The sequence below is a fragment of the Saccopteryx leptura genome, chromosome 11 (genome assembly GCF_036850995.1).
Source record: "Saccopteryx leptura isolate mSacLep1 chromosome 11, mSacLep1_pri_phased_curated, whole genome shotgun sequence".
NCBI classification, from domain to species: domain Eukaryota; kingdom Metazoa; phylum Chordata; class Mammalia; order Chiroptera; family Emballonuridae; genus Saccopteryx; species Saccopteryx leptura.
In genome coordinates, this window is record NC_089513.1 from 25,396,442 (window position 1) to 25,423,318 (window position 26,877).

The following is a 26,877-nucleotide window of genomic DNA, read 5'->3' on the forward strand; positions in this document are numbered from 1 at the left end:
TAGTACTTGTATGCAGTATATAGAATTCGGCCATGGTTCAAATTGTAGGGCCATGGCATTCGTCTATGTTCTGCTTTAGTAGATACTGCCAGGTTTTTTTAAATGCTTGTTTCTAATATAAAAACCTCAAAATACTTTTATATTATAAAGTCCGTAAGACTTCCTATTGCCCCATATTCTAATCAACATTTGCTATTGTCTCCCCTTACCTGTGGGGGGTTTCAATCTGCATGTTTTCTGATGATTGCTACTGTTAAGCTCCTTTTATATAATCAATAGCCCTTGAGATATTATATCATTCTTAGTGAAGTGTCTTCACAAGGTGTTTGCCCAATTTTAATTGGAACATCTGTCTTTTAAACATTTATTTTCCTTTACATAGCTCTATAGACAGATCCTATGACAAAAATATGCATAGGAATATATCCTCTAACTCCTGCTCAGCGGCTGACATTTTATGCTCTCTTGCGTCACTTGTATGTTTTGTTCTCCTTTTTCTTCTCTTGTCAGTGTTGCCAGGAATTATCAATTAGGTTTATCTTCTCAAATAAATTTTTATAGATGTGTTGGTTCTCTTTATTTTAGTGTACAAAATATCATGAATAAATGGAAACCTAATGGAATATTTGGAGTGAGCATTAGTGGAGGCCTTTGGTTTATCTTTTTGGGAATTGTTGGTACATAGCCAAGAATATATCAAGCCAATTTAAAGGATTTCTCTAGAGGTAGTGCTATAAGATTTCAAGTCAGAATAAATCCATGGGTGTTGCTAAATCAGACACTTCAGAGTGTATATAAAACTTTTACTGACTCTTAAAAGAGAGAGAAGATATGAACAGACCTAAGATATGGAAGAATGCAATTTCAGCATCAGAATCAATGAATCTACAGTTATAAAGAAAAGGGTCCATAAGGACAGAATAAATGGAATAATGGGTGATATCTGTGGGATAGTGCAGCTAAGCTCAGTAGTAATTACCGGGTAAAAGAAATATGAGTACAATTATTATCTAACAAGTCCCCCTGCCCCCAATTTTAGAGGAAGGGGTGCCCATTTCCCCTGTAGTCTTTAAGTTCTATGAGGGATAAGGAGGATCATTTTTGTCATCTCAGCCAGGTTAAGTTTTTTATTTACAAAAAACCTAGAAGTTAGTACATGGTTAGTAAGTGTGAGTTGAAAAAAAGCAAAAAGGAGAGGAAGGAAGATTATAAGCTTTTTAAGATTTGACCTAATAAATTTTTTACTTATGAGCCACTAAAGCCTAGTTTAGATTGTAATTTAAATATAGTAAATGCTGAATATGTTGAAAAAAAATGTAGGAAGGGTGCATAGTGAAGGGATTTCTGTGGTACCAAGAGCTAAAGCATTTGTCCTACAGGATTTTGACTTGGGTGTGTTTGTAATATAAATCTATTCCATTAGCATTACAGCCAGCATTCTTAATAGAATGATATGGAGCATTAAAACAATTATCCATCACCCATTATCATATACTTTATTCTACCCACATACCAGTAAAGTACCTTTGTATTACTAATCTAGGTACTGTATTGATAAAAAATATATTGAAGCTCATTGCAACATTTTCAAAACGTTTCAAAATTTTCTTTTGCCTAACAAAAAGTTCTAAATACACCCACTGATAATTTTAAGTAAGAGAATGGCCAAAGTATATATGAAACTATATAATTAATAAGCTATATAAACTATAAATCAAATAATATATTAAATTAAAAAAAGCAAACTTAATAAAATGGATCAATACAGTCATATCATTAGTCATTAATTCAACTGGATTTCTTAAAACCAAACTGAATTCAAGTGTTCTGTTCATTACTTCTCTCTCTCTCTCTCTCTCTCTATATATATATATATATAGATAGATAGATAGATAGATATAAATATATATATTTGTAATCAGAATAAAAAATAAAGTAGGGTAAATGCTGAACTATTTCAACAACCAAAGAATCATCCTGAAGTAAACACTTGTACAGAACAGACTGTGTTTCTCAGGACAGGAACTTGTTTGAAGCTGTGTGTTTTGGGTGGCAAAAAGGTCGTTACCTAGCAACAACCCCTCCTCCCAAGTCTCTGCAGCAAGAGTGGTATTGCTCACGTCAGCAAATTGATTACTTGTTTGCTGGATTGAAAAAGAACAATGTAATAATGTGGTAGGCTGTGAATCTCAATAATAAGAAACTTAGAGATTTTTTACTCTGTGTTGGACCAACTTCCTCTGGTCCTGCTAAAAGCTCTTCTAAAGAGATTGGATACTGAATAATATACTATTCACCAAATGAAAATGAAGAAAACCTCTGGCATTTTACTTAATAACATTTATTTTCAGTTTGCTTTTAAAGCAAGCCATGAAACAGTTACTACCTCCACAATAGCATTAGCTCTGGGCAAGAGGTAATCTTATCACAATGTTTTCTTAGAAATGAGGCATCCCAGGGTGGGGTGTGTTCTATGGAAGTACAGTTTGTACAATCTAGACAGATTTTAGATGACAGCATTTTACCACTTGAAGGTAAGATTAATGAGATACTAATTTATATAGAACATACACATAAGGTACTTATGTTTACAACAAATGAGTTTAACCATATGTTAGCAATAACTTAGCTAGAAAACATACATATTCGTAAACTTCATACTATATATTTTGTCTATCTGTGACACACATCGCAAACAAATGTCACTCTCTCTTTCATCTAATGCATGTTTATTCCTAGAGACAATCCCCACCAGGTGCATGCTTAACTGAGGAAGCACATAATCTGAATGAAGTCAAAAGATAAGGATATAAATCTCAGATTCTGTGAACCAAAAATTAAATACAGTAAATTAGTCTGTTTTTTCATAGCACGAAGATACAGGTTTAAAAAAATCTGTTAGAAGAATGTTAAAATGCCAAGTATGAGGGAGGAAGTAGAAAGGGAAAGAAAAGGGACTTTGGTTTGTAAAATTTTCCATGATGCAAAAGGCTGAAGCCAATTTCTCCCCAGACACAGTCCTGACGCTCAGCGTGGCTGCTTGCCAATGTGCAGGAGCCTGTCACTTGTACAGTGGCTTTCTGAGACTCACCAGTACCCCACCTCCCCCATCCCAGCACACACTGAATGTCATTTGTTCACTGAGCTCCAGAGCAAAAGAATTCTTTGCAGAACAGTAATTGACAGTCATGTTATAGCCTGAGTTTTGTCCTTTGGAAAATTGCTAAATTTGTTTTAAGCACACTCTTCAGAATAAAATTAATCAGAATCTGACACCATATTTTTCCCAGTTTCTCAACCCCAGTAAGATTATTGGTTCAGAAAATAAAATAGGTTTTCTTTTAAAAATAATCAATAGTTATCAATGTCATTTTAGATTTTGGTCTGATCTTGTCACTACACTGTTTTGCACAACCCTACTAGAAGTCAAGGCTTTTAACCAGAAATTTCATTCCAGAAGCAGTCTTATTATATGCAAAAGTCATAACTGAGAGTGAGTCTGAATACAGAAGGGATTATTCCCATCTGTTCCTAAGTACTCTGCTGGTCAAATGTCAGATGTTAGAGGGAAGAGAGCTGACAGATGGAGCAATGGCATCAGCAAAATATTAGGACTAGTAATTTATTAGAAGCTAAGTGATTTAAATGGAAAAACTCCTATTTCAAATGGATCAATGTGCAATTAATTGTTTTCTAGCCTAGGTATATCAAAGGAAAATTCAGAAAGAAAGAAAACATATTTTTTCATTTTACCATGGGTCATTTCATGCTGAAATTTCTCTTACTCTTCCCTTAAATTGCCTCTGTAAATCACGTTATACTGAAAACTCACAGACACATTTTTACTGATCTGGATGATCAGAAGATTTTTATATTAGACCCTGACAGGGATGAGCTTCAGGGCTCATCTCCCTGTGCCTCTGAGTCACCCCCACAGAACACCAAAGCTAATATCCAGTAGTCCAGCAGTTAAGATAATTGATGAGTGTGTTGAATCCTCAGCGGAGAAAGGAAGAAAGAAAAAAGGAGAGGAGAGGCTCGAAGGGAGGAGAGGTGGGAGGGCAGGTGCTGATTTCAACCCTGTAGCGTCAGGATTGCGTCAATTCGGGTTTCAGCCACGTCTGGAGTCTCGGAGACGAGCTCAGAGAGCCAAAACAGGAACAGGGGCGGCAAATCACAGTGCGAGGGCGAGTGTACCTCCCTCTTTGCCTCCTCCCTGTTCCAGGCGCAGGTCCCCCGGGCTCTGCGCTGTTGTTTTCAGCACTCGGGAAAGCCGGCGCTTCAGACCGAGGCAAGTGAACCAAGCTTGGAGTTTTCCGTTCAGCACCTCGGACAGAGCACGCAGCAAAAAATGGCTCCGATTGCAACCAGCCGGGAAGAATTTGGTAAGCAAGTTACTCAACTTACAACTGCGGTTGTTTCCTGAATGCTGTGGGTGAGCTGTGTTTTCCCCCTCGCAGGATGTTGAATATAGATTTACTAGGTAGTTAATCTGAAAGGAAAATGAGAATAATAAACGGGTAATCGTGGTTTATCTCTGTTGTAGCTCCCTTCCTTAGTATCTTTCTCCTTAAAAATTGCCTTCTGCTTAAGGAAGTTCCTTAAACGTTCAAGTCGCTCTGTAAATTGCAGCACGCTATAAGGAAAGGGAGAAAAAGAGTCTGTTGTTTGATTGTTGGTTTGATTAATTCTATAGGTGATTTTTATTTGTAGGTAAATTTCAGGGAAGCCAAATGTTCAATTGATTATATAAGGGTTTGATCTTGGCATACATAACACCACTTATATATTGGGGCTTTGGGAATGTGTGTGTGTGTGTGTATATATATATTACAAAGTGTACCCTAAGGATGTTCTCTCTGCTATGTTTTGATTGTATCCTTGAAATATGTTGCAAGAGGCAGGATCCTATGATGCTAGAAAGAGTTAAGGGAATATTTGAAACGAAGTAGCTGAGCCCATTTCATTTCACAGGTGAGCTAACACGGAAGCCCAGAGAGAGGAGGGAAGTGTTGCAGGTCAAGCAGTTAGCTAAAAGCTACTGGAAACTGTAATTAGTACTCCATTTTTCCAGTCAGTTTCCCTTTTCCGATACCAAATATTTTCACACCATTGCTCTTTTCTTTTAATAAATAAAACGAGATGTTCTTCAAATTAAAATAACAATAATAATATTTTAAGCTACCATTACATTTCAAAGACCAGAGAGCACAGTTTTACTTACTTTACAAGTACTCACACACACATACACATGCGCACACACACAAAAAAGACCAGGAAATTGTATAGAAGTTTACAAATAAGGAATGCTATCTACAAATGCATGATAACTGTTATTAAACTGAGTGAAATGATTGAGGTTTTTTCTCTCAATTGCTTAAGACTTTATCAGTAGAAAATATGTAGGAAGTGAGTTTTTCCATGCTATATCAAATATCTTGCCATTTTACATAAGTATTGCATAGAGACAATTGGTGATAGTATACTCAGAAATGAGTTTCTTTCACAGCCTTACTTTTAGGTGATTGAGTTTATATTGTTGTGATGTTTATTCCCAATTTCTGATTTGAAAGTCAGAAATTTTCCAACACTGAGCCTTTTTCAGAGACTGTACTCATGAGGGAAAAAAAAAAAAAACCCAAAAAACGTTCTAGCTTGAGCCATCAGTCTGTTTAGAAAAAAAAAAAAAATTCTATGGCTTTTATTGTTCTTCTTGCATTAGTTCGTGACTTTGCTTTTGCCTCCTGGCCTTATTTTATTAGAGTCCAGCAGTGGATATTTTTCCATCACAAAGACTTGAGTAGAAGGGAAAACTGGAAAGCTGATACTAAGTTTAGCTGATTATCTGTATCTCTTGCCTCATTTTTTTTTTTCTGTAGCATTTGGTGCTTTTTCTATTTGGGGAATTGAAAGACTTATTTTTCATCTTTATGTGATTTAGTTTCTTGGTAGAAATAAACTATAAAATATTTTATTGTTTTGTTTGCTTTTTTATCTTCTGCTTTTATTTGTCATTTCTTAATATTTTAGTACTTACTGTATATTCTTTGGGTTTAGTTTTGTGATTACGAAGTAGATGAGCAGAAGATTTGAGGGGATGGAGAAGAGAAGTAACAAAAGATTATTCTTTCAAGGGTTATTTACACAAGAATTAACCCCTTCCTGAATGGGACTTTTAACTTTACTCTCAGTATTTGGGATGGAAAAATATAGATTGGAATGGAAGTAAATGCAAATAATATTGCATTAGTTATATTCAATTTGACTATATTAAACATTGGCTAATTGGTACATTGTGTCCAGATATAGCAATGCTGCTTTTACACAGTGTTGCTAATCATTTGTGGGAGAAATATGCTTACACATGGAACATGATAAGCTTCATGCATAGTCAATATTACCTAATGTCACTGTAATTTAATGTATCCCCTTTCAAAGAAAGAATGCCTATTTCAGTTTGATTACCATTTACCATGTGGAACTATGCTAGAAAACAATCAGTTATGGATAAAATTGAACTCGAAATTATCTATACTCACTCTTCTCATTACATGTTAAGGAATGATGATTCATTTAAAACTATTGTTCAGTTTTTATTCTATTTAGGTGTAACTAGTTTGTACTTCAGAAAATTTAGTGTTTGGGGAATTTGGGGTTGTTATACAGGAGTTTGTAGTGTTATAAGTTATGTAATATTAATATCCTATTGTTTGTCTTACTATTTTTCACTAATATATATACATTTCTTTTATCCCACTGTTCCATAATGTGGATGGACATTAATGAGTCTGTGACAATGGCAGATAGTGTTCCACCATTTCTTAAAATTACCTCAATCACTGAGTCCCTAGATGTTTGCTGTTTGGATCCTGAGTAAAGAGCTAGTAAGAATACAGGCTTTCCTAGTTTTTGAAGAATGTGATTTGAAGTTCCATAGTCAATAAGAATTGATGCTTCTGGAAAGCCTCAAAATGTCAATGGAAACATAATAATATTAGTACTGACCCATCGTGCTGTAGTTGACTCATGTTATCTGTAAAAACAAAGGTAGGTCAGGGTCATTTAGCATTCCTCCACCCCTGATTCAGACCCTGTTTCACCTTTTCCTTTTATTTATGAAAACTACTGAAATAAAGTTTCTATCATAATGTGTGTTTTTTCCCCTATGTGTCACACAAAAGATGTGTTTATTCCTGAAGGTGATGTGAAATGTATACATAACTCATACCCAGAACAGCAGGTAAGTCATTCAGGCTGCGCCACCTACAGCAATTTCCAGCTCTAGGATGCTTTTCTCATAGGCTCATGTCTCCAATGCTGTCCTTTAATGTATGTTGTTGGTCATTTGATTTTTCAGATGAAATTCCCACCGTGGTAGGGATCTTCAGTGCATTTGGCCTGGTCTTCACAGTCTCTCTGTTTGCATGGATCTGCTGTCAGAGAAAATCTTCCAAGTCTAACAAGACTCCTCCATATAAGTTTGTGCATGTGCTAAAGGGAGTCGATATCTACCCTGAAAACCTAAGTAGCAAGAAGAAGTTTGGAGCAGATGACAAAAATGAAGTAAAGAATAAACCAGCCGTGCCCAAGAATTCATTGCATCTCGACCTTGAGAAGAGAGATCTCAATGGCAATTTCCCCAAAACAAACCTCAAAGCGAGCAGCCCTCTCAATGTAGAGAATGTGACCCCAAAGCTCTGTTCAGAAGGGGAAAAAGAGGGGGTTTCTCCCGATAGCTTAAATTCTAGCACATCCCTTAGTTCAGAAGAGAAGCAAGAGAAGCTGGGAACCCTCTTCTTCTCCTTAGAGTACAACTTTGAGAAGAAGGCATTTGTGGTAAATATCAAGGAAGCCCGTGGCTTGCCGGCCATGGATGAGCAGTCGATGACCTCTGACCCGTACATCAAAATGACGATTCTCCCAGAGAAAAAGCATAAAGTGAAAACCAGAGTCCTTAGAAAGACTTTGGACCCTGTGTTTGATGAGACCTTTACATTCTATGGGATCCCCTACACCCAGATCCAAGAGTTGGCCTTGCACTTCACAATCTTGAGTTTTGACAGGTTTTCAAGAGATGACATCATCGGAGAAGTCCTTATTCCTCTGGCAGGGATTGAATTGTCTGATGGGAAAATGTTAATGGACAGAGAGATTATCAAGAGAAATGTTAGGGTAATTCATTTTTAGTATTTAAAGTATTCATAAACAATCTTTTATGTAACTTTTTTGTATCAAGGGGATTTTCATAAGTTTTGTGCAGATCATCTTTACCATGTTTAGTTATTATTCTTATCAAATGAGGATCAGGGGAGGAGAGTAGATGAAAGAAAATTTAACTCACAACTGAAATGCTTAAAGTATTTTTATGATACAAAACAAAAGGCATCCTTTATGAATATTTAAAAATCACTTATATAAATATTTTAGTTAATTTCTCTCACAAGTATTTTGACCAAGATGCATGCCACTTCAACTACAATGCAGGCAAATGTTTCTTATTCATAAGCGAGCTAACAAAGATGTTTCAAGGTCAGCATAATTGAAGCTGAAGTTGAAATTTAAAATTAAATCAATTTATTCTGAGGATTTGGATGCTGTATTGACTTTTCATAGAATTGCTTTTCAAGGAGGAGACATCACATAATATTGAATTATAAATGTTAAATTTTATGTTGTATAACAGGAAGTGAGTTATTTGCCTTCATAGTTATACTACTTTGGTAGTTCTGGGATCATTAGAAAATGATAAGACATTAGTTAATCACATTTAATCCTATTTCCACATTAAATACAGGAACCAATAAATTCTAATTATGATATTCTGGAATAACTTGTGTCTATAAGGTATAATTTCATAGATTAACCATAAAGCTTATTTTGACCATATCCTTGCCTTTGTCTCTGTTAAAATTCATGAAAGTCAAGGTCCAGAAACATTAAGTTGCTTGTTTGAGACACCCGGATGTTTAGTGGCACAGTGAGAATACAGATGTGCACCACTCTTATTCTTCTTGAAGTGTTTATTCATATAGCTACCCTCTGTCAGCTTTTGTATAAACATATTGAAGTTTTAGGGGTTCTGACCCAGCCATCATTCTTAATTATAATCAAGCTCTAAGTTTGCAGTTTGTTACTTTTAGTTAAAACTTGTACAAATAAAGTCACAGTTTCATACAAAGAAAGATCTTGTGGTTACTGTCCAAACACAGTAACCACTTATTTATTCCTTAGATTAAACAAAGACTTTAGGCAGAGCTGGTGGCAGATAATTTTAATTCCATCATCCCTATGGACCTGAAGAGTGATGGGGGTTAGAATAGATTTTCATTCCTCAGAATTCAAATTCCAATAATCTCAGGGCTAAAGAATATAAAACAAGTTAAACTTAACATGAGTCATTTTGCCCTATACAGATACTTTCAAATGACTGAGATAATTTGTTACTATTAATAACTTCAAAAAGTGTAGATTTAATTTAAAAAGCAAAAGCTAAACATCTCTCTGTACAGGCTATAGTCTAAATATCCTTTTTAACAATTCAAGTAATGGGTGTGGCTTATGTTTTAACATCCTGTAGTACCAAAAGAAACCGCAAGATGGCAGGCAGTTGTTTTTAGGAGGTGATGGTCCTACACAAAAGATTGCTACTCTTGGATTCCTCAGCACACTAAAATAAAAATAAGTAGAAAAGTTACACCTAAATAACAATGTTATTATATTGCTTTAAATTTTTAATATAAGTACAAGTTTCAAAAATTAAAAATAATAAAAAATACTTTTACCCCATCTCTCTTTGCTTAGAAGTCTTCAGGACGGGGGGAGCTGCTGATTTCTCTTTGCTATCAGTCCACCACAAACACTCTCACTGTGGTTGTCCTAAAAGCTCGACACCTGCCCAAATCCGATGTGTCTGGACTTTCAGGTAAGAATACTTCTGAAAAACTCAGGCTCTGTGTATAAGGGAGGAATGCATTGGGAAAAATATTTAACTGACATAATCATGACTTTGAGTTACTTTTATTCACAGTCACAAGTGATGTGATTGTTTTTCTGTTTCTAATAGCGGAATAATAATCTGAGCCAATTTTTTTTTAGCAAGAAGAAGAAAACTACAGAGTCCCAAGATCTAAGCCAAAGATAGTACAGTGTAGGTGTCTGAATGAGGTTAAGCAGAAACCAGGGATAAATGCAAGGATCAGAGGCCACACTGCCAAAAATACAGTGATGGATGTAAAATAAAAGTTCTAAATAAATTTTAGTATTTTAAATGAACCTGCCTATCCCTACATTTCTATTATTTTTATTATGTTTTCTTTTAATTTCTTATGTACCTGCTTTAAGAATTAGCTTTTTGGTTTTTGACTAATTAAAAATACAACTTGCAAAAATACAACCTTGTTGTATAGTATGATGAGAAAGAACACATGACCTGTGTGTTAAAAAGATGAGTTCAAAATCCTAACTCTTCCATTTCTTAACATAGTAAGCTTGGATATGTTTCTTAAACTCTATACAAACTGGACATAATACTTATCTTAAGGGGTGTTATAAGGACTAGAAGTATATATTTCATTAAATATCACTTAATTTTATTATTATTTATTAATAAAAGTTGAATACACAGTGTGGTCTTAAAGGTTTTGATTGGGAAGCTAATTAATTCATATGCTGCAACCAGAAAAGGGCAAAAATATTATTATTAAACATGTGATAAAGTAACATGATCCTAAATCCACACAATAATGGTGACACAGGGAAGGTCAACATTGGGAAACAGAAAGCACTTCTAGAAGGTGATTGAAGAAGCATAAGAATGTTACAGCCAAAAAAAGGCATTGTCACTGTGAATTCTGAGTGCCAGTTCCATAGAAAAAACAGCCCAAGCTCAGAGAGGTAGAGGGACCTATCCAAAGACATGCCACTAAGTCAGGTTAGATATTCAGTAATGTTTTCTTCCTTCTATCCCAGTCTGTGGGATGAGTTATTAGTAATCAGAATGTGTCACTAGAACATTCTCTCTTCTTCCCTTTTTTTTTTTTTTTTGTTATCTCTTCATCCTGTCATTGTAATTCCTTCCTCATCCTCTGTTTTAGAACTGTTTTCTCTTGTGTTAAACATTCGTAATTTTATTTTTTTACTTTGTTTACAAGAGTGAAGCCAGGATTTATGCATATTTTTGCTTTGTTCTGCCTCATTTTCCTTGTAATCACATTTTGTTATTAGGCTGTGGTCTCTAAGGGACATTGTTACACTGAGGTCAGCTCTCCAGCCAGGTCTTGTCCCTATAATGTCTATTGTTCACCATTGCAGACCCCTACGTCAAAGTGAACCTGTACCATGCCAAAAAGAGGATCTCCAAAAAGAAGACTCATGTGAAGAAATGCACCCCCAACGCAGTGTTCAATGAACTGTTTGTCTTTGATATTCCTTGTGAGGGTCTGGAAGAGATCAGCGTTGAATTTCTGGTTTTGGATTCCGAAAGGGGATCCCGCAATGAGGTGATCGGGCAGTTGGTCCTGGGAGCAGCCGCAGAAGGAACCGGCGGAGAGCACTGGAAGGAGATCTGTGACTATCCCAGGAGACAAATTGCCAAGTGGCATGTGCTCTGTGATGGTTAGCATCCTAGCCATGTGTTGGGACTTCATGATTTTTACTAGGCAAGGAACAATTTTTTTTCTTTCTGATACATTATTGCAAGCTTGTGACAGCAAGCTACCTTATGTTTGGTGGTGGTGTTAGAAATGGATTGAATTAGCAGACCAGAAAGTAACTGTAAATGTGTATCATGATAATTTCCCCCTTTACTAGAGCTATTGGATAAGTTTTCATAAGATATTTAATGAGTAGCCAAACATTTTGCCAATTCTGCAGTACAATCCCAAGTGGTGACGACTGTGCTAGAAGGTGATGATCTCATTGGAGCATGTCACTAAAAGTCAATGGGATTGTTAAGATTTTAGAAATGAAAAGTGTATCTTTCCCTTATGAAAATTCATCCATTTCTCTTCAAATGGGGAAATCAATTTTTCTTTAAATCCAAAGATATTAAAGAAGTGTTCTCTACTTTCTTTTATATTATGTCACATGCAAATGTGTCCTGCATATTAAAGTATATGGTCATTACTCTTTGTTTGTAACTACTTGATACAATTTTTTCGTAAGAGGAGTAATTTAGGTTTGTTTCAAAAGGACAGTGACAAACTGAGTAATCATTTTATCAAAGGGCTGAGTTGAGAACACTGTGGCTGAAATATGACGTTTCTTTCCCCTAAGGTTATATGTGAGTCAAATGTTGTAAAATATAATATCACATGAGGACCGTGGCCTTGAATTATTCACTGCCTATCACAAGCGTCAGTGTGGTCTAAGAAAGCCCTATTTACCTTTTTGAAGTTGTTGAATTAGCTAGTTGGTAAAAAAAATAAAGTTCAGGTAGAAATCCAGTTAGAAATGCAGTTTTTTTTTTATAGGAAATATGTGTAGTATGCAGATATACATTCAGGACACTCCCTTGTACACAGAGAGGGCGTGGCTAACGAAGTCTTCATTGAGTTTTCTCCAGAAAGGACTCAGATACTATTTGAAAAGAAACATATAAACAAGAAAGACTGAAGTTTTAACCATTGCCAGCAGAAAGCATTACTTAAACTAACACACTAAGTGATAAGATTAAAAAGTAGTTATATAGCAAGCCTAATATAATTTACATATGTTCACACAAAATATATTTAGGCTGTCAAATTAGCACAACAAAGTATGTTTCACTATCTTTTCTAGGTTAATTTGTCTTGAGCTGTTTTCTGTGTAACAGTTTATAGACAGACTTGTGTCTTATACCATTTTTTTTCCAATGCCAGGGACCTGAAACTCATTAAAAAACTTGTTAGACTAAAGCAGCGCCCTGTGAATGAACTTGAGGTAATGTCACTATATTTGAGTATTTAGAGAAGTATGGGTGAAACTCGGGTACAGTTGAATTATTAAATATGCAAGTTAGAAAAGTCTACTGAAACTTTTACATTTTGAGTCAGGTTTTGTGTCAGTACTTAGCAGTTTTTTGAGAATGTGTTTGATATCTTCGTGTTTGTAAATTCTATGACAATGCATTTTCAGAACTACTTATACATGCTTTTTATGACTATGCCTAATGTAAAGAAAATGTTTTACATGTACAAAAATTGAAACTGACCTCTTTTTCGTGCTTTAAGATGACTTTGGGATTGAAAAGCCCATTCCCCAATCATTGTCTTCATTTCACCACAAAGTCAACTCACATCTGGGTCCACTCAGCATTTTTGTGAAAGCAACATGAAATGAATTGTAGTCAGTGTTGGGTTTGGGGAAGTCAATGGCCTTTTTCTGTAGGTATATTTGGTACATGGGCCATGGAATATATGATATTTTGGAGCTCTGAAAACTTGTGAGGAGTCAACCCTAAGTATCCTTTCCACCACCAGAAGTTAGTGGTGGTATCAAGTGAAGTATAGTTGTTGGAGGAGGGCGACATTTTCTTTTTTTATGTGGAACAACAAAACCAACAACAAATACTTTTTAAATTACAATGAATCATTTGTAAATAGTTTTTAGGTATTAAAACTTAAAGTGTTTTTGAGTGTGAAATGTTGAGTCAAACTATTTGCAACTGCTTTTGAAAAAAGAAAGAAGGAATACCTAAAAAGAATTGAAACAGGCAGGGACATATGTGATCCCATCCTCTTCTGACAGTTGTACTGTTTATAATGTATCTCAATATCAATGTGAATATCTTCAATTCTGTTGCAAATCCTGCACTGTATTAAACATGTAAATTAATTGTTTGTCTGATTAGCCAAACTCACCACCCTGCTGGGGAGGTATTCATGTTTGAAGAACTGTGTAACTCAGTAACTGACTTGTTCTGATGTTGTAACTCAATAGAAGTGATTTGGAAGGAAGCATGGGGTATGAGATGGTGTCCGTTCTTTCGTGCCAGCAATGTATGATGTTTGTAAGACTGTTTGTAAAACATGAATAAATTGCTGCTTTTGCCCAACCCATTTCAACTCAAACTTTCCACTGATAGACTCTATAATAAGGCTTCTTTCTTTCAAAGCTCTCAAGTTTCTCTAATGGATATTTTAGCATAGATTAGGGAACATTAGTGATTTTGCATGAAGATCTTTTCCACATCTAATTTTATTTTGCTGAATCTTCATAACAATCATCTGGGACAATTATCATAGTCCCTATTACACAGACACAAAACATGAGACTGAAGGAGCTTACTCAATGGACTCAAATGCTATGTACATATTTTCACATTACCCCATTTATTAGATGAACAAAATCATGCCTATGATATCTAATGAAGATCTTTCCCTGGCTGCATGTAGAGATGGTCCTCATTCCTTTTTTATAGCTGTATAGTACTTCCTCATAGCATCTTTTTAAATGATCATCTGTGAACATATCTATGTTCTCTCAATATAAGTAAGGGCCTAATTAAATAGAAATGTGTGTCTTATTGATCTTTACATTTCCGTAGTAGCTAGGTTGCATGTAGAAAGTTCAGTTAATATTTAATTGAAGCCTGACCAATCGTAAGTGGCAGATTGGAAGCAAATTTAATAGATGCTTAGAAGGGAAATCATGAAAACTACTATTGTTCAGGAATAGTAACAGAAAAGTTACTCCAAAAATATAAAAAGATTATTTTTGTTATTCTGGTGTACTTCATTATAGATGAGAAGCCACATATCAATAATAGACATCCCAAATTATGTCCAATTAGTTTCGGGGTGAACCAGAATTTGTTGTTTGTGTCTGAGAATTGAACTTGCACGCCCATTTCTAATTTTAAGCTAACACTGAAGTGGTTTTGTATTCCTTGTAAGATGTAATCTGAGATCAAGGAAAGTATTTAAAAGCAACCAGGATATAGGCCTTGGCTGGTTAGCTCGGTCAGTTAAGAGTGTCATCCCAAAACAACAAGGTTGTAGCCTTGATCCCTGGTCAGGGCACACTGGGAGCACCCAATGAGTGTGCAAATGAATGCTTACCTTCCCCATCCCCTCTTATTCCTTCATCTCTCTATCTCAAAAAAAAAAAAAAAAAAAAAAATTAAGCCCTGGCCAGATAGCTCGGTTGGTTGGAGCATCATCGTGGAGTATGGAGGTTCCTGGTTTGATTCCCTGGTCAGGGTACATACAGGAGCAGCTAAATATTTATGTATCTCTCTCCCTGCCTCTCCCCACCATGCCAAATAAAATAAAATAAAATAAAATAAAAGCAACCAAGATATTGACTTGGAAACTGTGAATGATTTGAAATTCTAACATTGAGATTTTATAGCACACCAATGAAATGCTGAAGTTCATCTAAGCAAAAGATTTTTAGAGCACGAAATTACAAAGGGACCTACCCAGGTGGCTCATGCTAGGTCATGCAGAGAGGGCCTAGGAAATCTCAGCAAGCCAGGAGGCATGTGGGCAGTGAGCAAATGTTCACATGGCACAGGCAGAGAAGTGAGGAGCACACTGAGGATACGGCCTCAGGCTCTGCTGCCATTATAAATCACTTACTCAGTGGAGAACTCTTAGAGACACATGGCCACTGGATGGAAGACAGGACTAGTTCTCCACTCCACAGGGCTCTGCTGCCATTATAAATCACTTACTCAGTGGAGAACTCTTAGAGACACATGGCCACTGGATGGGAAACAGGGCTAGTTCTCTACTCCACAGGGCTCTGCTGCCATTATAAATCACTTACTCAGTGGAGAACTCTTAGAGACACATGGCCACTGGATGGGAGACAGGACTAGTTCTCTACTCCACAGGGCTCTGCTGCCATTATAAATTACTTACTCAGGGGAGAACTCTTAGAGACACATGGCCACTGGATGGGAGACAGGACTAGTTCTCTACTCCACAGGGCTCTGCTGCCATTATAAATCACTTACTCAGTGGAGAACTCTTAGAGACACATGGCCACTGGATGGGAAACAGGGCTAGTTCTCTACTCCACAGGGCTCTGCTGCCATTATAAATCACTTACTCAGTGGAGAACTCTTAGAGACACATGGCCACTGGATGGGAGACAGGACTAGTTCTCCACTCCACAGGGCTCTGCTGCCATCATAAATTACTTACTCAGGGGAGAACTCTTAGAGACACATGGCCACTGGATGGGAAACAGGGCTAGTTCTCTACTCCACAGGGCTCCCCTGACCCAGGTTGCTGCTGACACTGAAGCTACCAGTGACAAAGCTGCTGCATTGCCTGGAGTACTAACAACCACCTTAACATTCTATGAGTCGCTGTGTCCCCCCCCCAAATTAAATTCTATTGTGATATCATTTAGTCATGTAACAACTCTGATCAATTCAATTTCTCTGTATCTTTCATAAAGAACAGTCAGGGGAAAAACAACTGTACAGAAATTTTAAGTGACAATGTCCTGTATTTGGCTAATGTGAACCTTTTTTTTTTCTTTCAGGGCTGGTCCTTCCTTGCTCCTCCATGATTGCCCTCACACAGACATGTAGGATGAGAGGTAAAGAGATCCCTTCACTTCTTCAGAGCCTGGCATGGGCCCTCTGCTGCTGCAGTGTTCCCTCAGTAATTTCTTTCACATTGGTTGAGAGTCATCTTTCCTGATGGTAAAAGAGACTACTTTTAAAACGTTGTATAAATCCTCCCCAAATAATACATTCCATTACATAGATATCTAGCTGTAAAGGCTCTGGTTTTTGTTGCTCATTCTTTAAGATTGAATGTCCACTTTACAGTGTGCCAACATCTTATTTAACAATTAAGATAGCCTGACCAGGCGGTGGAGCAGTGGATAGAGCATCAAACTGGGATGCGGAGGACCCAGGTTCGAGACCCTAAGGTCACCAGTTTGAGTGTGGGCTCATCTGGTTTAAGCAAAGCTCATCAGCTTGGCCCCAAGGTCACTGGCTTGAGCAAGGGGTTACTCAGTCTGCTGAAGACCCATGGTCATGGCACATATGAGAAAGCAATTAACGAACAACTAAAGTGTCACTACAAAAAACTGATAATTGATGCTTCTCATCTCTCTGTGTTCCTGCCAGTCTGTCCCTATCTGTTCCTCTCTCTGTCTCTGTAAAAAACAAACAAACAAAAAACAATTAAGATATTTAAGAGGCATTGTGCATTAAGATCTTAAGAACTGAGGTGAATAAGTATAAATCAATTCACTTATTTGGACAAGAGGACCTGGTTTCCTACACAAAAGTGTAGGAAAAAGAAAAAGTGCACAAACAAATGGTAGATTCTAAAGTTAAATTTCATGTTCATCAAAATTATGCTGTAGAGTTTGATCTTAGAGTGGTTAATAGAATTGTGTTACTCCCTGGAACATACCAATTAGAAAATGTGAACTATCATAAAGTTCTGTATGTCAACTCTTATTTAATACTGACTTCACAGAGCTACTTTTATAGCGAACACAATTTTTAAAATATACTATGTGTATTTGATTGATTTTGAGCAAGGAGTCTTAAAAGTTGAAAGAGATAGGAAGTTGGGAAACTTGAGTTTTTAGAAAGACATTAACAAGCCCTCTTTTGAAGTTCCTGCCTCACTAAACTTAGGTAGGGTCATATAAAAGTTTAAAAGCAAACATTCAAATAAATAACAAACTGAAAACAATAAAAACCTTAGCAGGCAATTCTATTTTCAGCAACTTTTAGGCAATATTGATTTAGAGTTTATAAAATACTTCGATATACTTAACACAAGAAGTCTCCAAAAAGGCCATGTGCATTATTTAGAATTTATTTTTAACACATTTTACAGATAAGGGTACTGAGGCTCAAAGATATGCTATAACTTGTCCAAAGTGGGTTTGAGTCTAAATCTTTTATTTTAAAATTTTATTTACATTCTTCAATGCCATGCTACAAAGACTATTTTTAAAGTATATTCTTTTGATATGTGAAGAATTTTCTCTTTATTTATTAAATAATAAAGGTTTGTTTGTTGTTTTTTTTTCAGTTGGCATTTGCTCTGTATTATATAGGAATTCCACTTTGATGTGTGATTGGCCACTCAAATTTAGTACATCCAAAACAGAACCCACAATAAACCAGCTTCCTATCAACTACAGATCTACCACAGTCTTCCACTTCCTAGTCAAAGGCCACTCTACTCTTCCAGTTAATTAGTCTCAAAATGTTGTGGTTTGAAATTAATTTTTGCCCTGGCCAGGTGGCTCAGTGTATAGAGCATCAGCCTGGCATATGGATGTCCTAGGTTCAATTCCCAGTCAGAGCACACAAGAAAAGTGACCATCTGCTTTTCTCCTCCTCCCTTTTCCCCTCCTGCAGCCAATGGCTTTATTGGTTTGAGTGTTGACCCCAGAAACTGAGGATAGATCAGTTGGTCTGAGCATCATCCCCAGATGGGGGTCACTGGGTGGATCCTGGTCAGTCAGGGCTCATGCAGAAGTATCTTACTATTTCCCCTCCTCTCTATTAAAAAAAATCATTTTTTGTCTCTCTCAGATCCATATAGCCAGGTCCTCAGCACATCCTGTCAACTGAAAACTCACCATCTTCACCACTACCATTCTACTCTTAGCCATCATCAACTCTTTTTTTTAAGTAAAAAGTGGGGAGGCAGAAAAACAGACTCCCCCACATCCCTTGACTGGAGTTAATCCAGCAAGCCCCCTATCCAGCAATTCTCTACCCATCTGGGACCATTGCTCTGTTGCTTAGCAATCGAGCTATTTTAGCATCTGAGGTGAGACCATGGAGCCATCCTCAGCACCCAGGCCAACTTGCTCCAATCAAGCCATGGCTGTGGGAGGAGAACAGAGAGAGAAGGAAGAAGGAGAGGGGAAGAGAAGCAGATAGTCACTTCTGCTGTATGCTCTGACTGGGAAACAAACCCAGGACATACACACACTGGGCCAATGCTCTATCACTGAGCCAACTGGCCAGGGCCATTACCAACTCTGTATTAAACTGTTTTGATTCCTTTTTTATATAAATAAATTTTTATTTTAATTGGGTGACATCAATAAATCAGGGTACATATATTCAAAGAAAACATGTCCAGGTTATCTTATCATTCAATTCTGTTGCATAACCATCACCCAAAGTCAGATTGTCCTCCGTCACCTTCTATCTAGTTTTCTTTGTGCCCCTCCCCACCCCCTACCCCTCTTACTCCTTCCCTCCCCCCACCCCCCATAACCACCACACTCTTGTCCATATCTCTGAGTCTCGTTTTTATGTCCCACTAATGTATGGAATCCTGCAGTTATTGTTTTTTTCTGATTTACTTATTTCACTCCGTATAATGTTATCAAGATCCCACCATTTTCTTGTAAGTGATCTGATGTCATCATTTCTTATGGCTGAATAGTATACTATGGTGTATATGTGCCACATCTTCTTTATCCAGTCTTCTATTTTTTTACAGTGATTAAAGCCTTTAAGCAAACTCTTGTTCAATACAGCAAGAATCCATAAAATAGTAGTGTCCTTAACATGTTCACCAAGTCCAAGTTGGCCCCAACACCATGCCAAATCCCTGACAAATGCAACCCAACCCCAGTTCAGTCTGTTATGAGCTGTCACAAGGAGCAGGAGTCCAGGAAAAGTCCACATCCAGGAAAAGTCCGCATGGCACTGGAATTGTTGTCACAATTCTATACTTTGCAGCTCACATCCAAGGCACAATAACCGCTGCTTCTGGCTGGTAATGATTCAGGTAGACTGGTAAAGCCATCTGCAGCATGTGTGGAGATGGAGCTTCTATTCTCCTCTGCCTGGAGAGATGAGACCAGGTTGCTTTTCCCTGAAGCTCTGTGACTGTGGCTTGGTAAAGAGAACCTTGGGATACACTAAGCTGAGCGGCAAAGATAGATTCATAATAGAAGTTGGCAAAAGTGGGAAAGAGAGCTCTAAATTAGGAGTAGGCCCCAGTCTGAAATATGAGTGGGACATTGAGGTAGGAAGAATAAAGGAAACACTATATATTAAACAAAGCAGCAGAAAATAGGACTATCAACACCCACAACAGAGATCTTCAAGGGAAGAATAAAAAACCTGACTATTCAGGCAAGACATAATTAAGTGGCCCTTGTGCGAATGAGATCAGTTTACCTGCTTCTTAGAAGAAATACCCTAGGCTCATCCACAGTGTCATAGATGGGGCTGATGGCCCTCGGCACCTTCAGCCTTCATTGGCAAACACCAGCATTCTGGGCAAGGTTAGGTCATAGGTGGCTGGAGCAGGGCTGGAAGAGACTGAACCCACTGAACCCTCCCTTAGAGGAGCGAGGGAGAAGCCTACCTTCCAGTGTCCCTGTTTCCTCACAGCAGAGGCATGTAAGTCTGGCAGGCTTTAGCTCAATGACCTTCATTTCCACTATTGAAGCAGGACCCAGATGGCATTCTATGAAACCCCTTTGGGGCATTGGAGCCTTTAAGGGCATATCCTAAAAGCTGGTGTTTCCCCTGATCTCTGTTGGGTTTTTTCTGCCTCTTGGTATCTTATAGGCCATGCTCAGAAAATCTCGCTGAGGGGTTTGAGGATGCCCATCTACCTATATAAATCTTTTCCATATATCTGGAGCTATTTGGAAAAAGATAAAACAGTGTTATTAGCTGGATCTAATAAAGAGGTAGTAGTTTGCAGGAGAAAAAGATTTGGTGTCTCCTGATCATCAGCATTCAAAAGAAATTTAAAAATTTTTTAAGTAAAAAGCATGATATGGTAGACCCATAGGAGTTCCAGGATATGACTACCCCCTTTAAATTTTTTTTTTTAAATTGACCTTAAAATATTTGCTGGGTACACTTTAATAATACCTTGACTTTAAAGATTGTAAGAATGACAAAATACAGTAAATGCTTTTGCTCCATATGCAGGAGCATTGTCAGTTTAACCAGTTTAGGAAATCCAATAATAGAACAGTGCATACAGACAATGAGCTATAACATGCTTAGCAGCCTCTCCTGTTCTGACAGAGGTTACTATAAATCCAGAATATGTATCCACTCTAACGTGAACATAGGACTGTTTGCCAAATGAAGGTATATGAGTAACATCCATTTCCCAAAGTTGTCCTGGTATGGGTCCTTGAGGGTTAACTCCAAATGAAGGGGCAGATTGTAGTATAGGACCCCTTGGACAGGATTTCCCAATCTGCTGTGCTGCTTCCCGAGAAAGTTGAAACTGTTTACACAGAACTGCAGCATTCTGGTGATGAATAGTATGAGACTGAATTGCTCGATCTGTCATGGTTGCTCCAAATAATTTTCTTTTGGGTAGCTTGATCAACAAGGGCATTCCTAGGCCCTGGCCGGTTGGCTCAGTGGTAGAGTGTCGGCCTGGCGTGCAGCAGTCGTGGGTTTGATTCCCAGCCAGGGCACACAGGAGAAGTGCCCATCTGCTTCTCCACCCCTCCCCCTCTCCTTCCTCTCTGTCTCTCTCCTCCCCAACCTCAGTCAAGGCTCCATTGGAGCAAAGTTGGCCCGGGCACCGAGGATGGCTTTGCATCCTCTGCCTCAGGTGCTAGAATGGCTCTGGTTGCAACAGAGCAACACCCCAGATGGGCAGAGCATCCCCCCCCGGTAGGTGTGCCGGGTGGATCTCGGTTGGGCACATGCGGGGAGTCTGTCTGACTGCCTCCCCATTTCCAACTTCAGAAAAATACAAAAAAAGGGGGGGGGGATCGCCTTCCCTTGTGCTAAGCTCCAGGGAGCATGGAGTGAGCTTGAGTATGTCCTATAAAAATTGGAGCTCTATGTTGACATACAAGTCTTTGAAGAAGGAGGAACTGCTGAAATTGCTCATCAGCATTTGTCCCTAAGACAGCAGTCTTTATAGTGGAGACACCATAAGTAAATATTTGCTGTCTGTATATAGATTAAAGGGGGAATATGGCAAATGCTGAAAAACCATGATCATGGCATATAATTCTAGACTTTGAGCTGATTTTAAGTTGACAGTTTCAGTATAAAGTTGTCCATTGATTTGCAAGAGCGATTTGCCATTTAGTGGAAGTTTCACAGAGCCATTGTTGTTGATCCTTTGAAAAAAGGAACAACAATAATTTTGAGGCTCAAAACCTATAAACTGTAAGGGTCGCCTATGCCCCTTGATAATCCAGGAGGCAACAAGATCAAAATATGGAAGTGTATTCCATGGGCTATTAGATGGTTCAATGTGCTCAAGCTGTAGCTGCTCTTGTACCAATTGGGCAGCTGCCCTAAGTTTCTCCTGAGAAAGGGGCCATTGGTCTACCCATACAGGATTATCTGATTTCCAAGTAATTGGGTCTGCACAATGCATTATTGAGGTAGCAGGAGCTACCAAGGCCCCTATGCTAAATTTTGATATCCTAATCCACACCTTCTGGTATTGGGTGCCATTTCTATGGGGGTGAGAATTCCTCGCTGTTCTTTCCCTAGTCCCTTGGTGGGCAAAAATCCCCAATTAAGCATCGGAGTATGGACTAAACCATTAAGACTGACAAGCAATGCTCCCATAGTTTTCAAAACCTCTCTACCCACAAATTAAGTGGCCACCCAGGGAGCACATAAGGCTTAAAAAAATCCAGAATGACCTTCTTAATCTTCCCAATGTAGAAAACTAGAACTTTGTTGAGGGGATTTACTCTGCCCTATACCTTGTAATTCTGTGGCTGCTGCATAAGTGGGCCAGGAAGGAGGCCAATGTAGCTTAGCAATAACAGATACATCAGCTCCAGTATCTAAAAGTCCTTTAAATTTATGCTCATGTATTGTTAATTCCATTTCAGGGCGTTCCTGACCTATTTTTTTTAAAAACAATTGGCAAAATCAGAGGAGCCAAATTACCAATTTTCTGGGGCCCCTTTTTCAGGATGTGGCCTGAGAAGCAGAATTAGTATCCTTATACTATTCTTCTAACTGCCTCAATTAGCTGTGAGACACATTCTTTTTTTTTTTTTTTTTTTTTTGGTTAATTTTGATGAGGTGACATTGATAAAATTGTCTTCTGTCACCTTCTAACTGGTTTTCTTTGTGCCCCTCCCCTCCCCCAACCCCCTCCCTCTCCTCCCCCCTACCCTGTAACCCCAACACTGTTGTCCATGTCTCTGAGTCTCATTTTTATGTCCCACCTATGTATGGAATCATATACTTCTTAGTTTTTTTTTATTTACTTATTTCGCTCAGTATAATGTTATCAAGGTCCATCCATGTTGTTGTAAAAGATCCGATGTCATCATATCTTATGGCTGAGTAGTATTCCATAGTATATATATACCAAAGCTTTTTAACCCACTTGTCCTCTGATGGACATTAGGCCGTTTCCAGATCTTTGCTATTGTGAACAATGCTGCCATAAACATGGGGGTGCATTTCTTCTTTTCAAACACTTCTATGGTGTTCTTGGAGTATATTCCTAACAGTGGTATAGCTGGGTCAAAAGGCAGTTCGATTTTTAATTTCTTGAGGAATCTCCATACTGTTTTCCACAGTGGCTGCACCAGTCTGCATTCCCACCAGCAGTGTGGGAGGGTTCCCGTTTCTCCACATCCTTGCCAACACTTATTCTGTTTTGTTTATTGATGAGCACCATTCTGACTGGTGTGAGGTGATATCTCATTGTGGTTTTATTTGCATTTCTCTAATAATTAGTGATGTTGAGCATTTTTTCATATGCCTATTGACCATCTGTATGTCCTCTTTGGAGAAGTGTCTATTCATTTCTTTTGCCCATTTTTGGATTGGATTGTTTGTCTTCCTGGTATTAAGTTTTACAAGTTCTTTATAAATTTTGGTTATTACTCCTTATCAGATGCATTGTCAAATATATTCTCCCATTGTGTAGTTTGTCTTTTCACTCTGTTCTTATTGTCTTCAGCTGTGCAGAAGCTTTTTAGTTTGATAAAGTCCCAATTGTTTATCCTGTCTTTTATTTCATTTGCCTGTGTAGACAAATCAGCAAATATATTGCTGCGAGAGATGTCAGAGAGCTTATTGCCTATGTTTTCTTCTAAGATGCTTATGGTTTTACAGCTTACATTTAAGTCTTTTATCCATTTTGAGTTTATTTTTGTGAATGGTGTAAGTTGGTGGTCTAATTTCATTTTTTTGCAGGTAGCTGTCCAATTTTCCCAACACCATTTGTTGAAGAGGCTGTCTTTACTCCAATGTATGCTCTTACCTCCTTTGTCAAATATCAGTTGTCCATAAAAGAGTGGGTTTATTTCTGGGTTCTCAGTTCTGTTCCATTGATCTATATGCCTGTTCTTATGCATGTACCAGGCTGTTTTGAGTACAATGGCCTTATAATATAACTTGATATCAGGAAGTGTGATACCTCCCGCTTTATTCTTCCTTTTCAAGATTGCTGAGGCTATTCGTGTTCTCTTTTGGTTCCATATAAATTTTTGGAATATGTATTCTATATCTTTGAGGAAAGTCATTGGTATTTTAATCGGTATTGCATTGAATTTATAAATTGCTTTGGGTAATATAGACATTTTAATGATGTTTATTCTTCCTAACCATGAGCACAGAATATGCCTCTACTTGTTTGTATCTTCCCTGATTTCTTTTATCAATGTTTTATAATTTTCTGAGTACAAGTCTTTAATCTCCCTGGTTAAATTTATTTCTAGGTACTTTATTTTTTTTTGGTTGCAATGGTAAAGGGGATTGATTCCTTAATTTCTCTTTCTGACAGTTCATTGTTAGTGTATAAAAATGCCTCTGATTTCTGAGTATTGATTTTATATCCTGCCACCTTGCTGAATTTATTTATAAGGTCTAGTAGTTTTTTGACTGAGACTTTAGGGTTTTTTATATACAATATCATATCATCTGCAAATAATGATAGTTTTACTTCTTCTTTTCCAATTTGAATGCTTTTTATTTTTTTTTCTTGTCTGATTTCTGTGGCTAGGACTTCCAGAACTATGTTAAATGAGAGTGGTGAAAGGGGGCACCCCTGCCTTGTTCCTAATCCTAAGGGAATTGCTTTTAATTTTTGCCCATTGAGTATGATGTTAGCTGTGGGTTTGTCATAGATGGCCTTTATCATGTTGAGGTATGTTCCCTGTATTCCCACTTTGCTGAGAATTTTGATCATGAATGGGTGCTGGATTGTATCAAATGCTTTTTCTGCATCTATTGAAATTATCATGTGGTTTTTCTCCTTCCTTTTGTTTATGTGATGAATTACATTGATTGATTTGCAAATATTGTATCAGCCTTGCCTCCCAAGAATAAATCCCACTTGATCATGGTGTATGGTTTTTTCCATATATTGTTGGATCCGGTTTGCTAATATTTTGTTGAGGATTTTAGCATCTAAATTCATCAGGGATATTGGCCTATAATTTTCTTTCCTTGTGTTGTCTTTGCCTGGTTTTGGAATCAGAACTATGCTCGCCTCATAAAAGGAGCTTGGAAATATTACTTCCTTTTGAATTTTTTGCAATAACTTGAAAAGGATAGGGGTTAGTTCTTCTTTGAATATTTGGTAGAATTCACTTGTGAAGCCATCAGGCCCAGGACTTTTCTTTTTTGGGAGTTTTCTGATAACTGTTTCAATCTCATTTGTTGTAATTGGTCTGTTTAGGTTTTCTGATTCTTCCAGATTAATTTTTGGAAGATTATATGTTTCAAGGAATTTGTCCATTTTATCTAGGTTGTCTAGTTTTTTGGCATACAGTTCTTCATAGTATTTTCTTACAATATTTTGTATTTCTTTTTTTTAATTATTTTTTTATTTTTATTTATTTATTTATTTATTTATTTATTTTGTATTTTTCTGAAGCTGGAAACGGGGAGAGACAGTCAGACAGACTCCCGCATGCACCCGACCGGGATCCACTTGGCACGCCCACCAGGGGCGACGCTCTGCCCACCAGGGGGCGATGCCCCGCCCCCCCCCCCAGGGCGCTGCTCTGCCGCTACCAGAGCCACTCCAGTGCCTGGGGCAGAGGCCAAGGGGCCATCCCCAGCACCCGGGCCATCTTCACTCCAATGGAGACTCGGCTGCGGAGGGGAAGAGAGAGACAGAGAGGAAGGGGGGGGTGGAGAAGCAAATGGGCGCTTCTCCTATGTGCCCTGGCTGGGAATCGAACCTGGGTCCCCCGCACGCCAGGCCAACACTCTACTGCTGAGCCAACCGGCCAGGGCAATATTTTATATTTCTGTTGTGTCAGTTGTTATTTCTCCATTCTCGTTTCTAATTTTATTTGAGTCCTCTCTCTTTTTTTCTTGGTGAGTCTGGTTAAAGGTTCATCAATCTTTTTTACCTTTTTAAAGAACCAGCTCCTGGTTTCATTGATCCTCTGTATTGTTTCTTTAGCCTCTAAGTCATTTATTTCTGCTCTGATCTTTATTATCTCCTTCCTTCTACTAGCTCTGGGCTTTACTTGCTGTTCTTTTTCTAGTTCTTTTAGATGTAGGGTCAAGTCATTTATTTGACCTTTTTCTAGCTTCTTGAGGTATGCCTGTAATGCTATCAACTTCCCTCTCAGGACTGCTTTTGCTGTGTCTCATAAATTTTGAGTTGATGTATGCTCATTATCATTTGTTTCTAGGAATTTTTTAATTTCTTCTTTGATCTCATTGTTAACCCATTCATTATTTAATAACATGCTATTTAGTTTCTAAGTTTTTTAGTATTTTTTCAGTTTTTCTGTTGTGGTTGATTTCTAGTTTAATGCCATTGTGATCAGAGAAAGTACTCAATATGATCTCAATCTTCTTAATTTGTTGAGACCACTTTTTGTTTTGATTCCTCTTAATAGCCTCTTTGCTTCTATTCTCAAAGTATGCAGTAGCTGGAAGTAGTAGGCAAAAACATAAGCCACATCATGTCACTTCTGTACTGAAAACCTTCTCACTTGAACCTG

General features: G+C 37.7%; 1 protein-coding gene across 2 annotated transcripts; it reads left to right on the forward strand.

The window, feature by feature from the left end:
- The first annotated feature begins 4,048 nt into the window (after nucleotides 1–4,048).
- On the forward strand, nucleotides 4,049–14,032 carry SYT4 (synaptotagmin 4). Of its 2 annotated transcripts, none has more exons than XM_066353077.1 (4): nucleotides 4,049–4,385; nucleotides 7,358–8,172; nucleotides 9,805–9,922; nucleotides 11,311–14,032. In XM_066353077.1, the coding sequence occupies exons 1-4, from the start codon at nucleotides 4,352–4,354 to the stop codon at nucleotides 11,616–11,618; spliced, it is 1,275 nt and encodes a 424-aa protein (XP_066209174.1). In that variant the 5' UTR covers nucleotides 4,049–4,351; the 3' UTR covers nucleotides 11,619–14,032. The 2 variants fall into 2 exon arrangements, with proteins under 2 accessions (XP_066209174.1, XP_066209173.1); XM_066353076.1 differs by having other exon boundaries at nucleotides 4,051–4,385; nucleotides 9,802–9,922.
- The last annotated feature ends 12,845 nt before the right edge of the window (nucleotides 14,033–26,877 follow it).

Excerpts from the sequence above, each read along its gene's own strand:
- SYT4 (XM_066353076.1), top strand. The coding sequence starts at position 4,352 with ATGGCTCCGATTGCAACCAGCCGGGAAGAATTTG. Across the intron at positions 8,173-9,801 it reads TTATCAAGAGAAATGTTAGG|AAGTCTTCAGGACGGGGGGA; the intron begins GTAATTCATTTT and ends CTCTTTGCTTAG. Across the intron at positions 9,923-11,310 it reads CGATGTGTCTGGACTTTCAG|ACCCCTACGTCAAAGTGAAC; the intron begins GTAAGAATACTT and ends TCACCATTGCAG.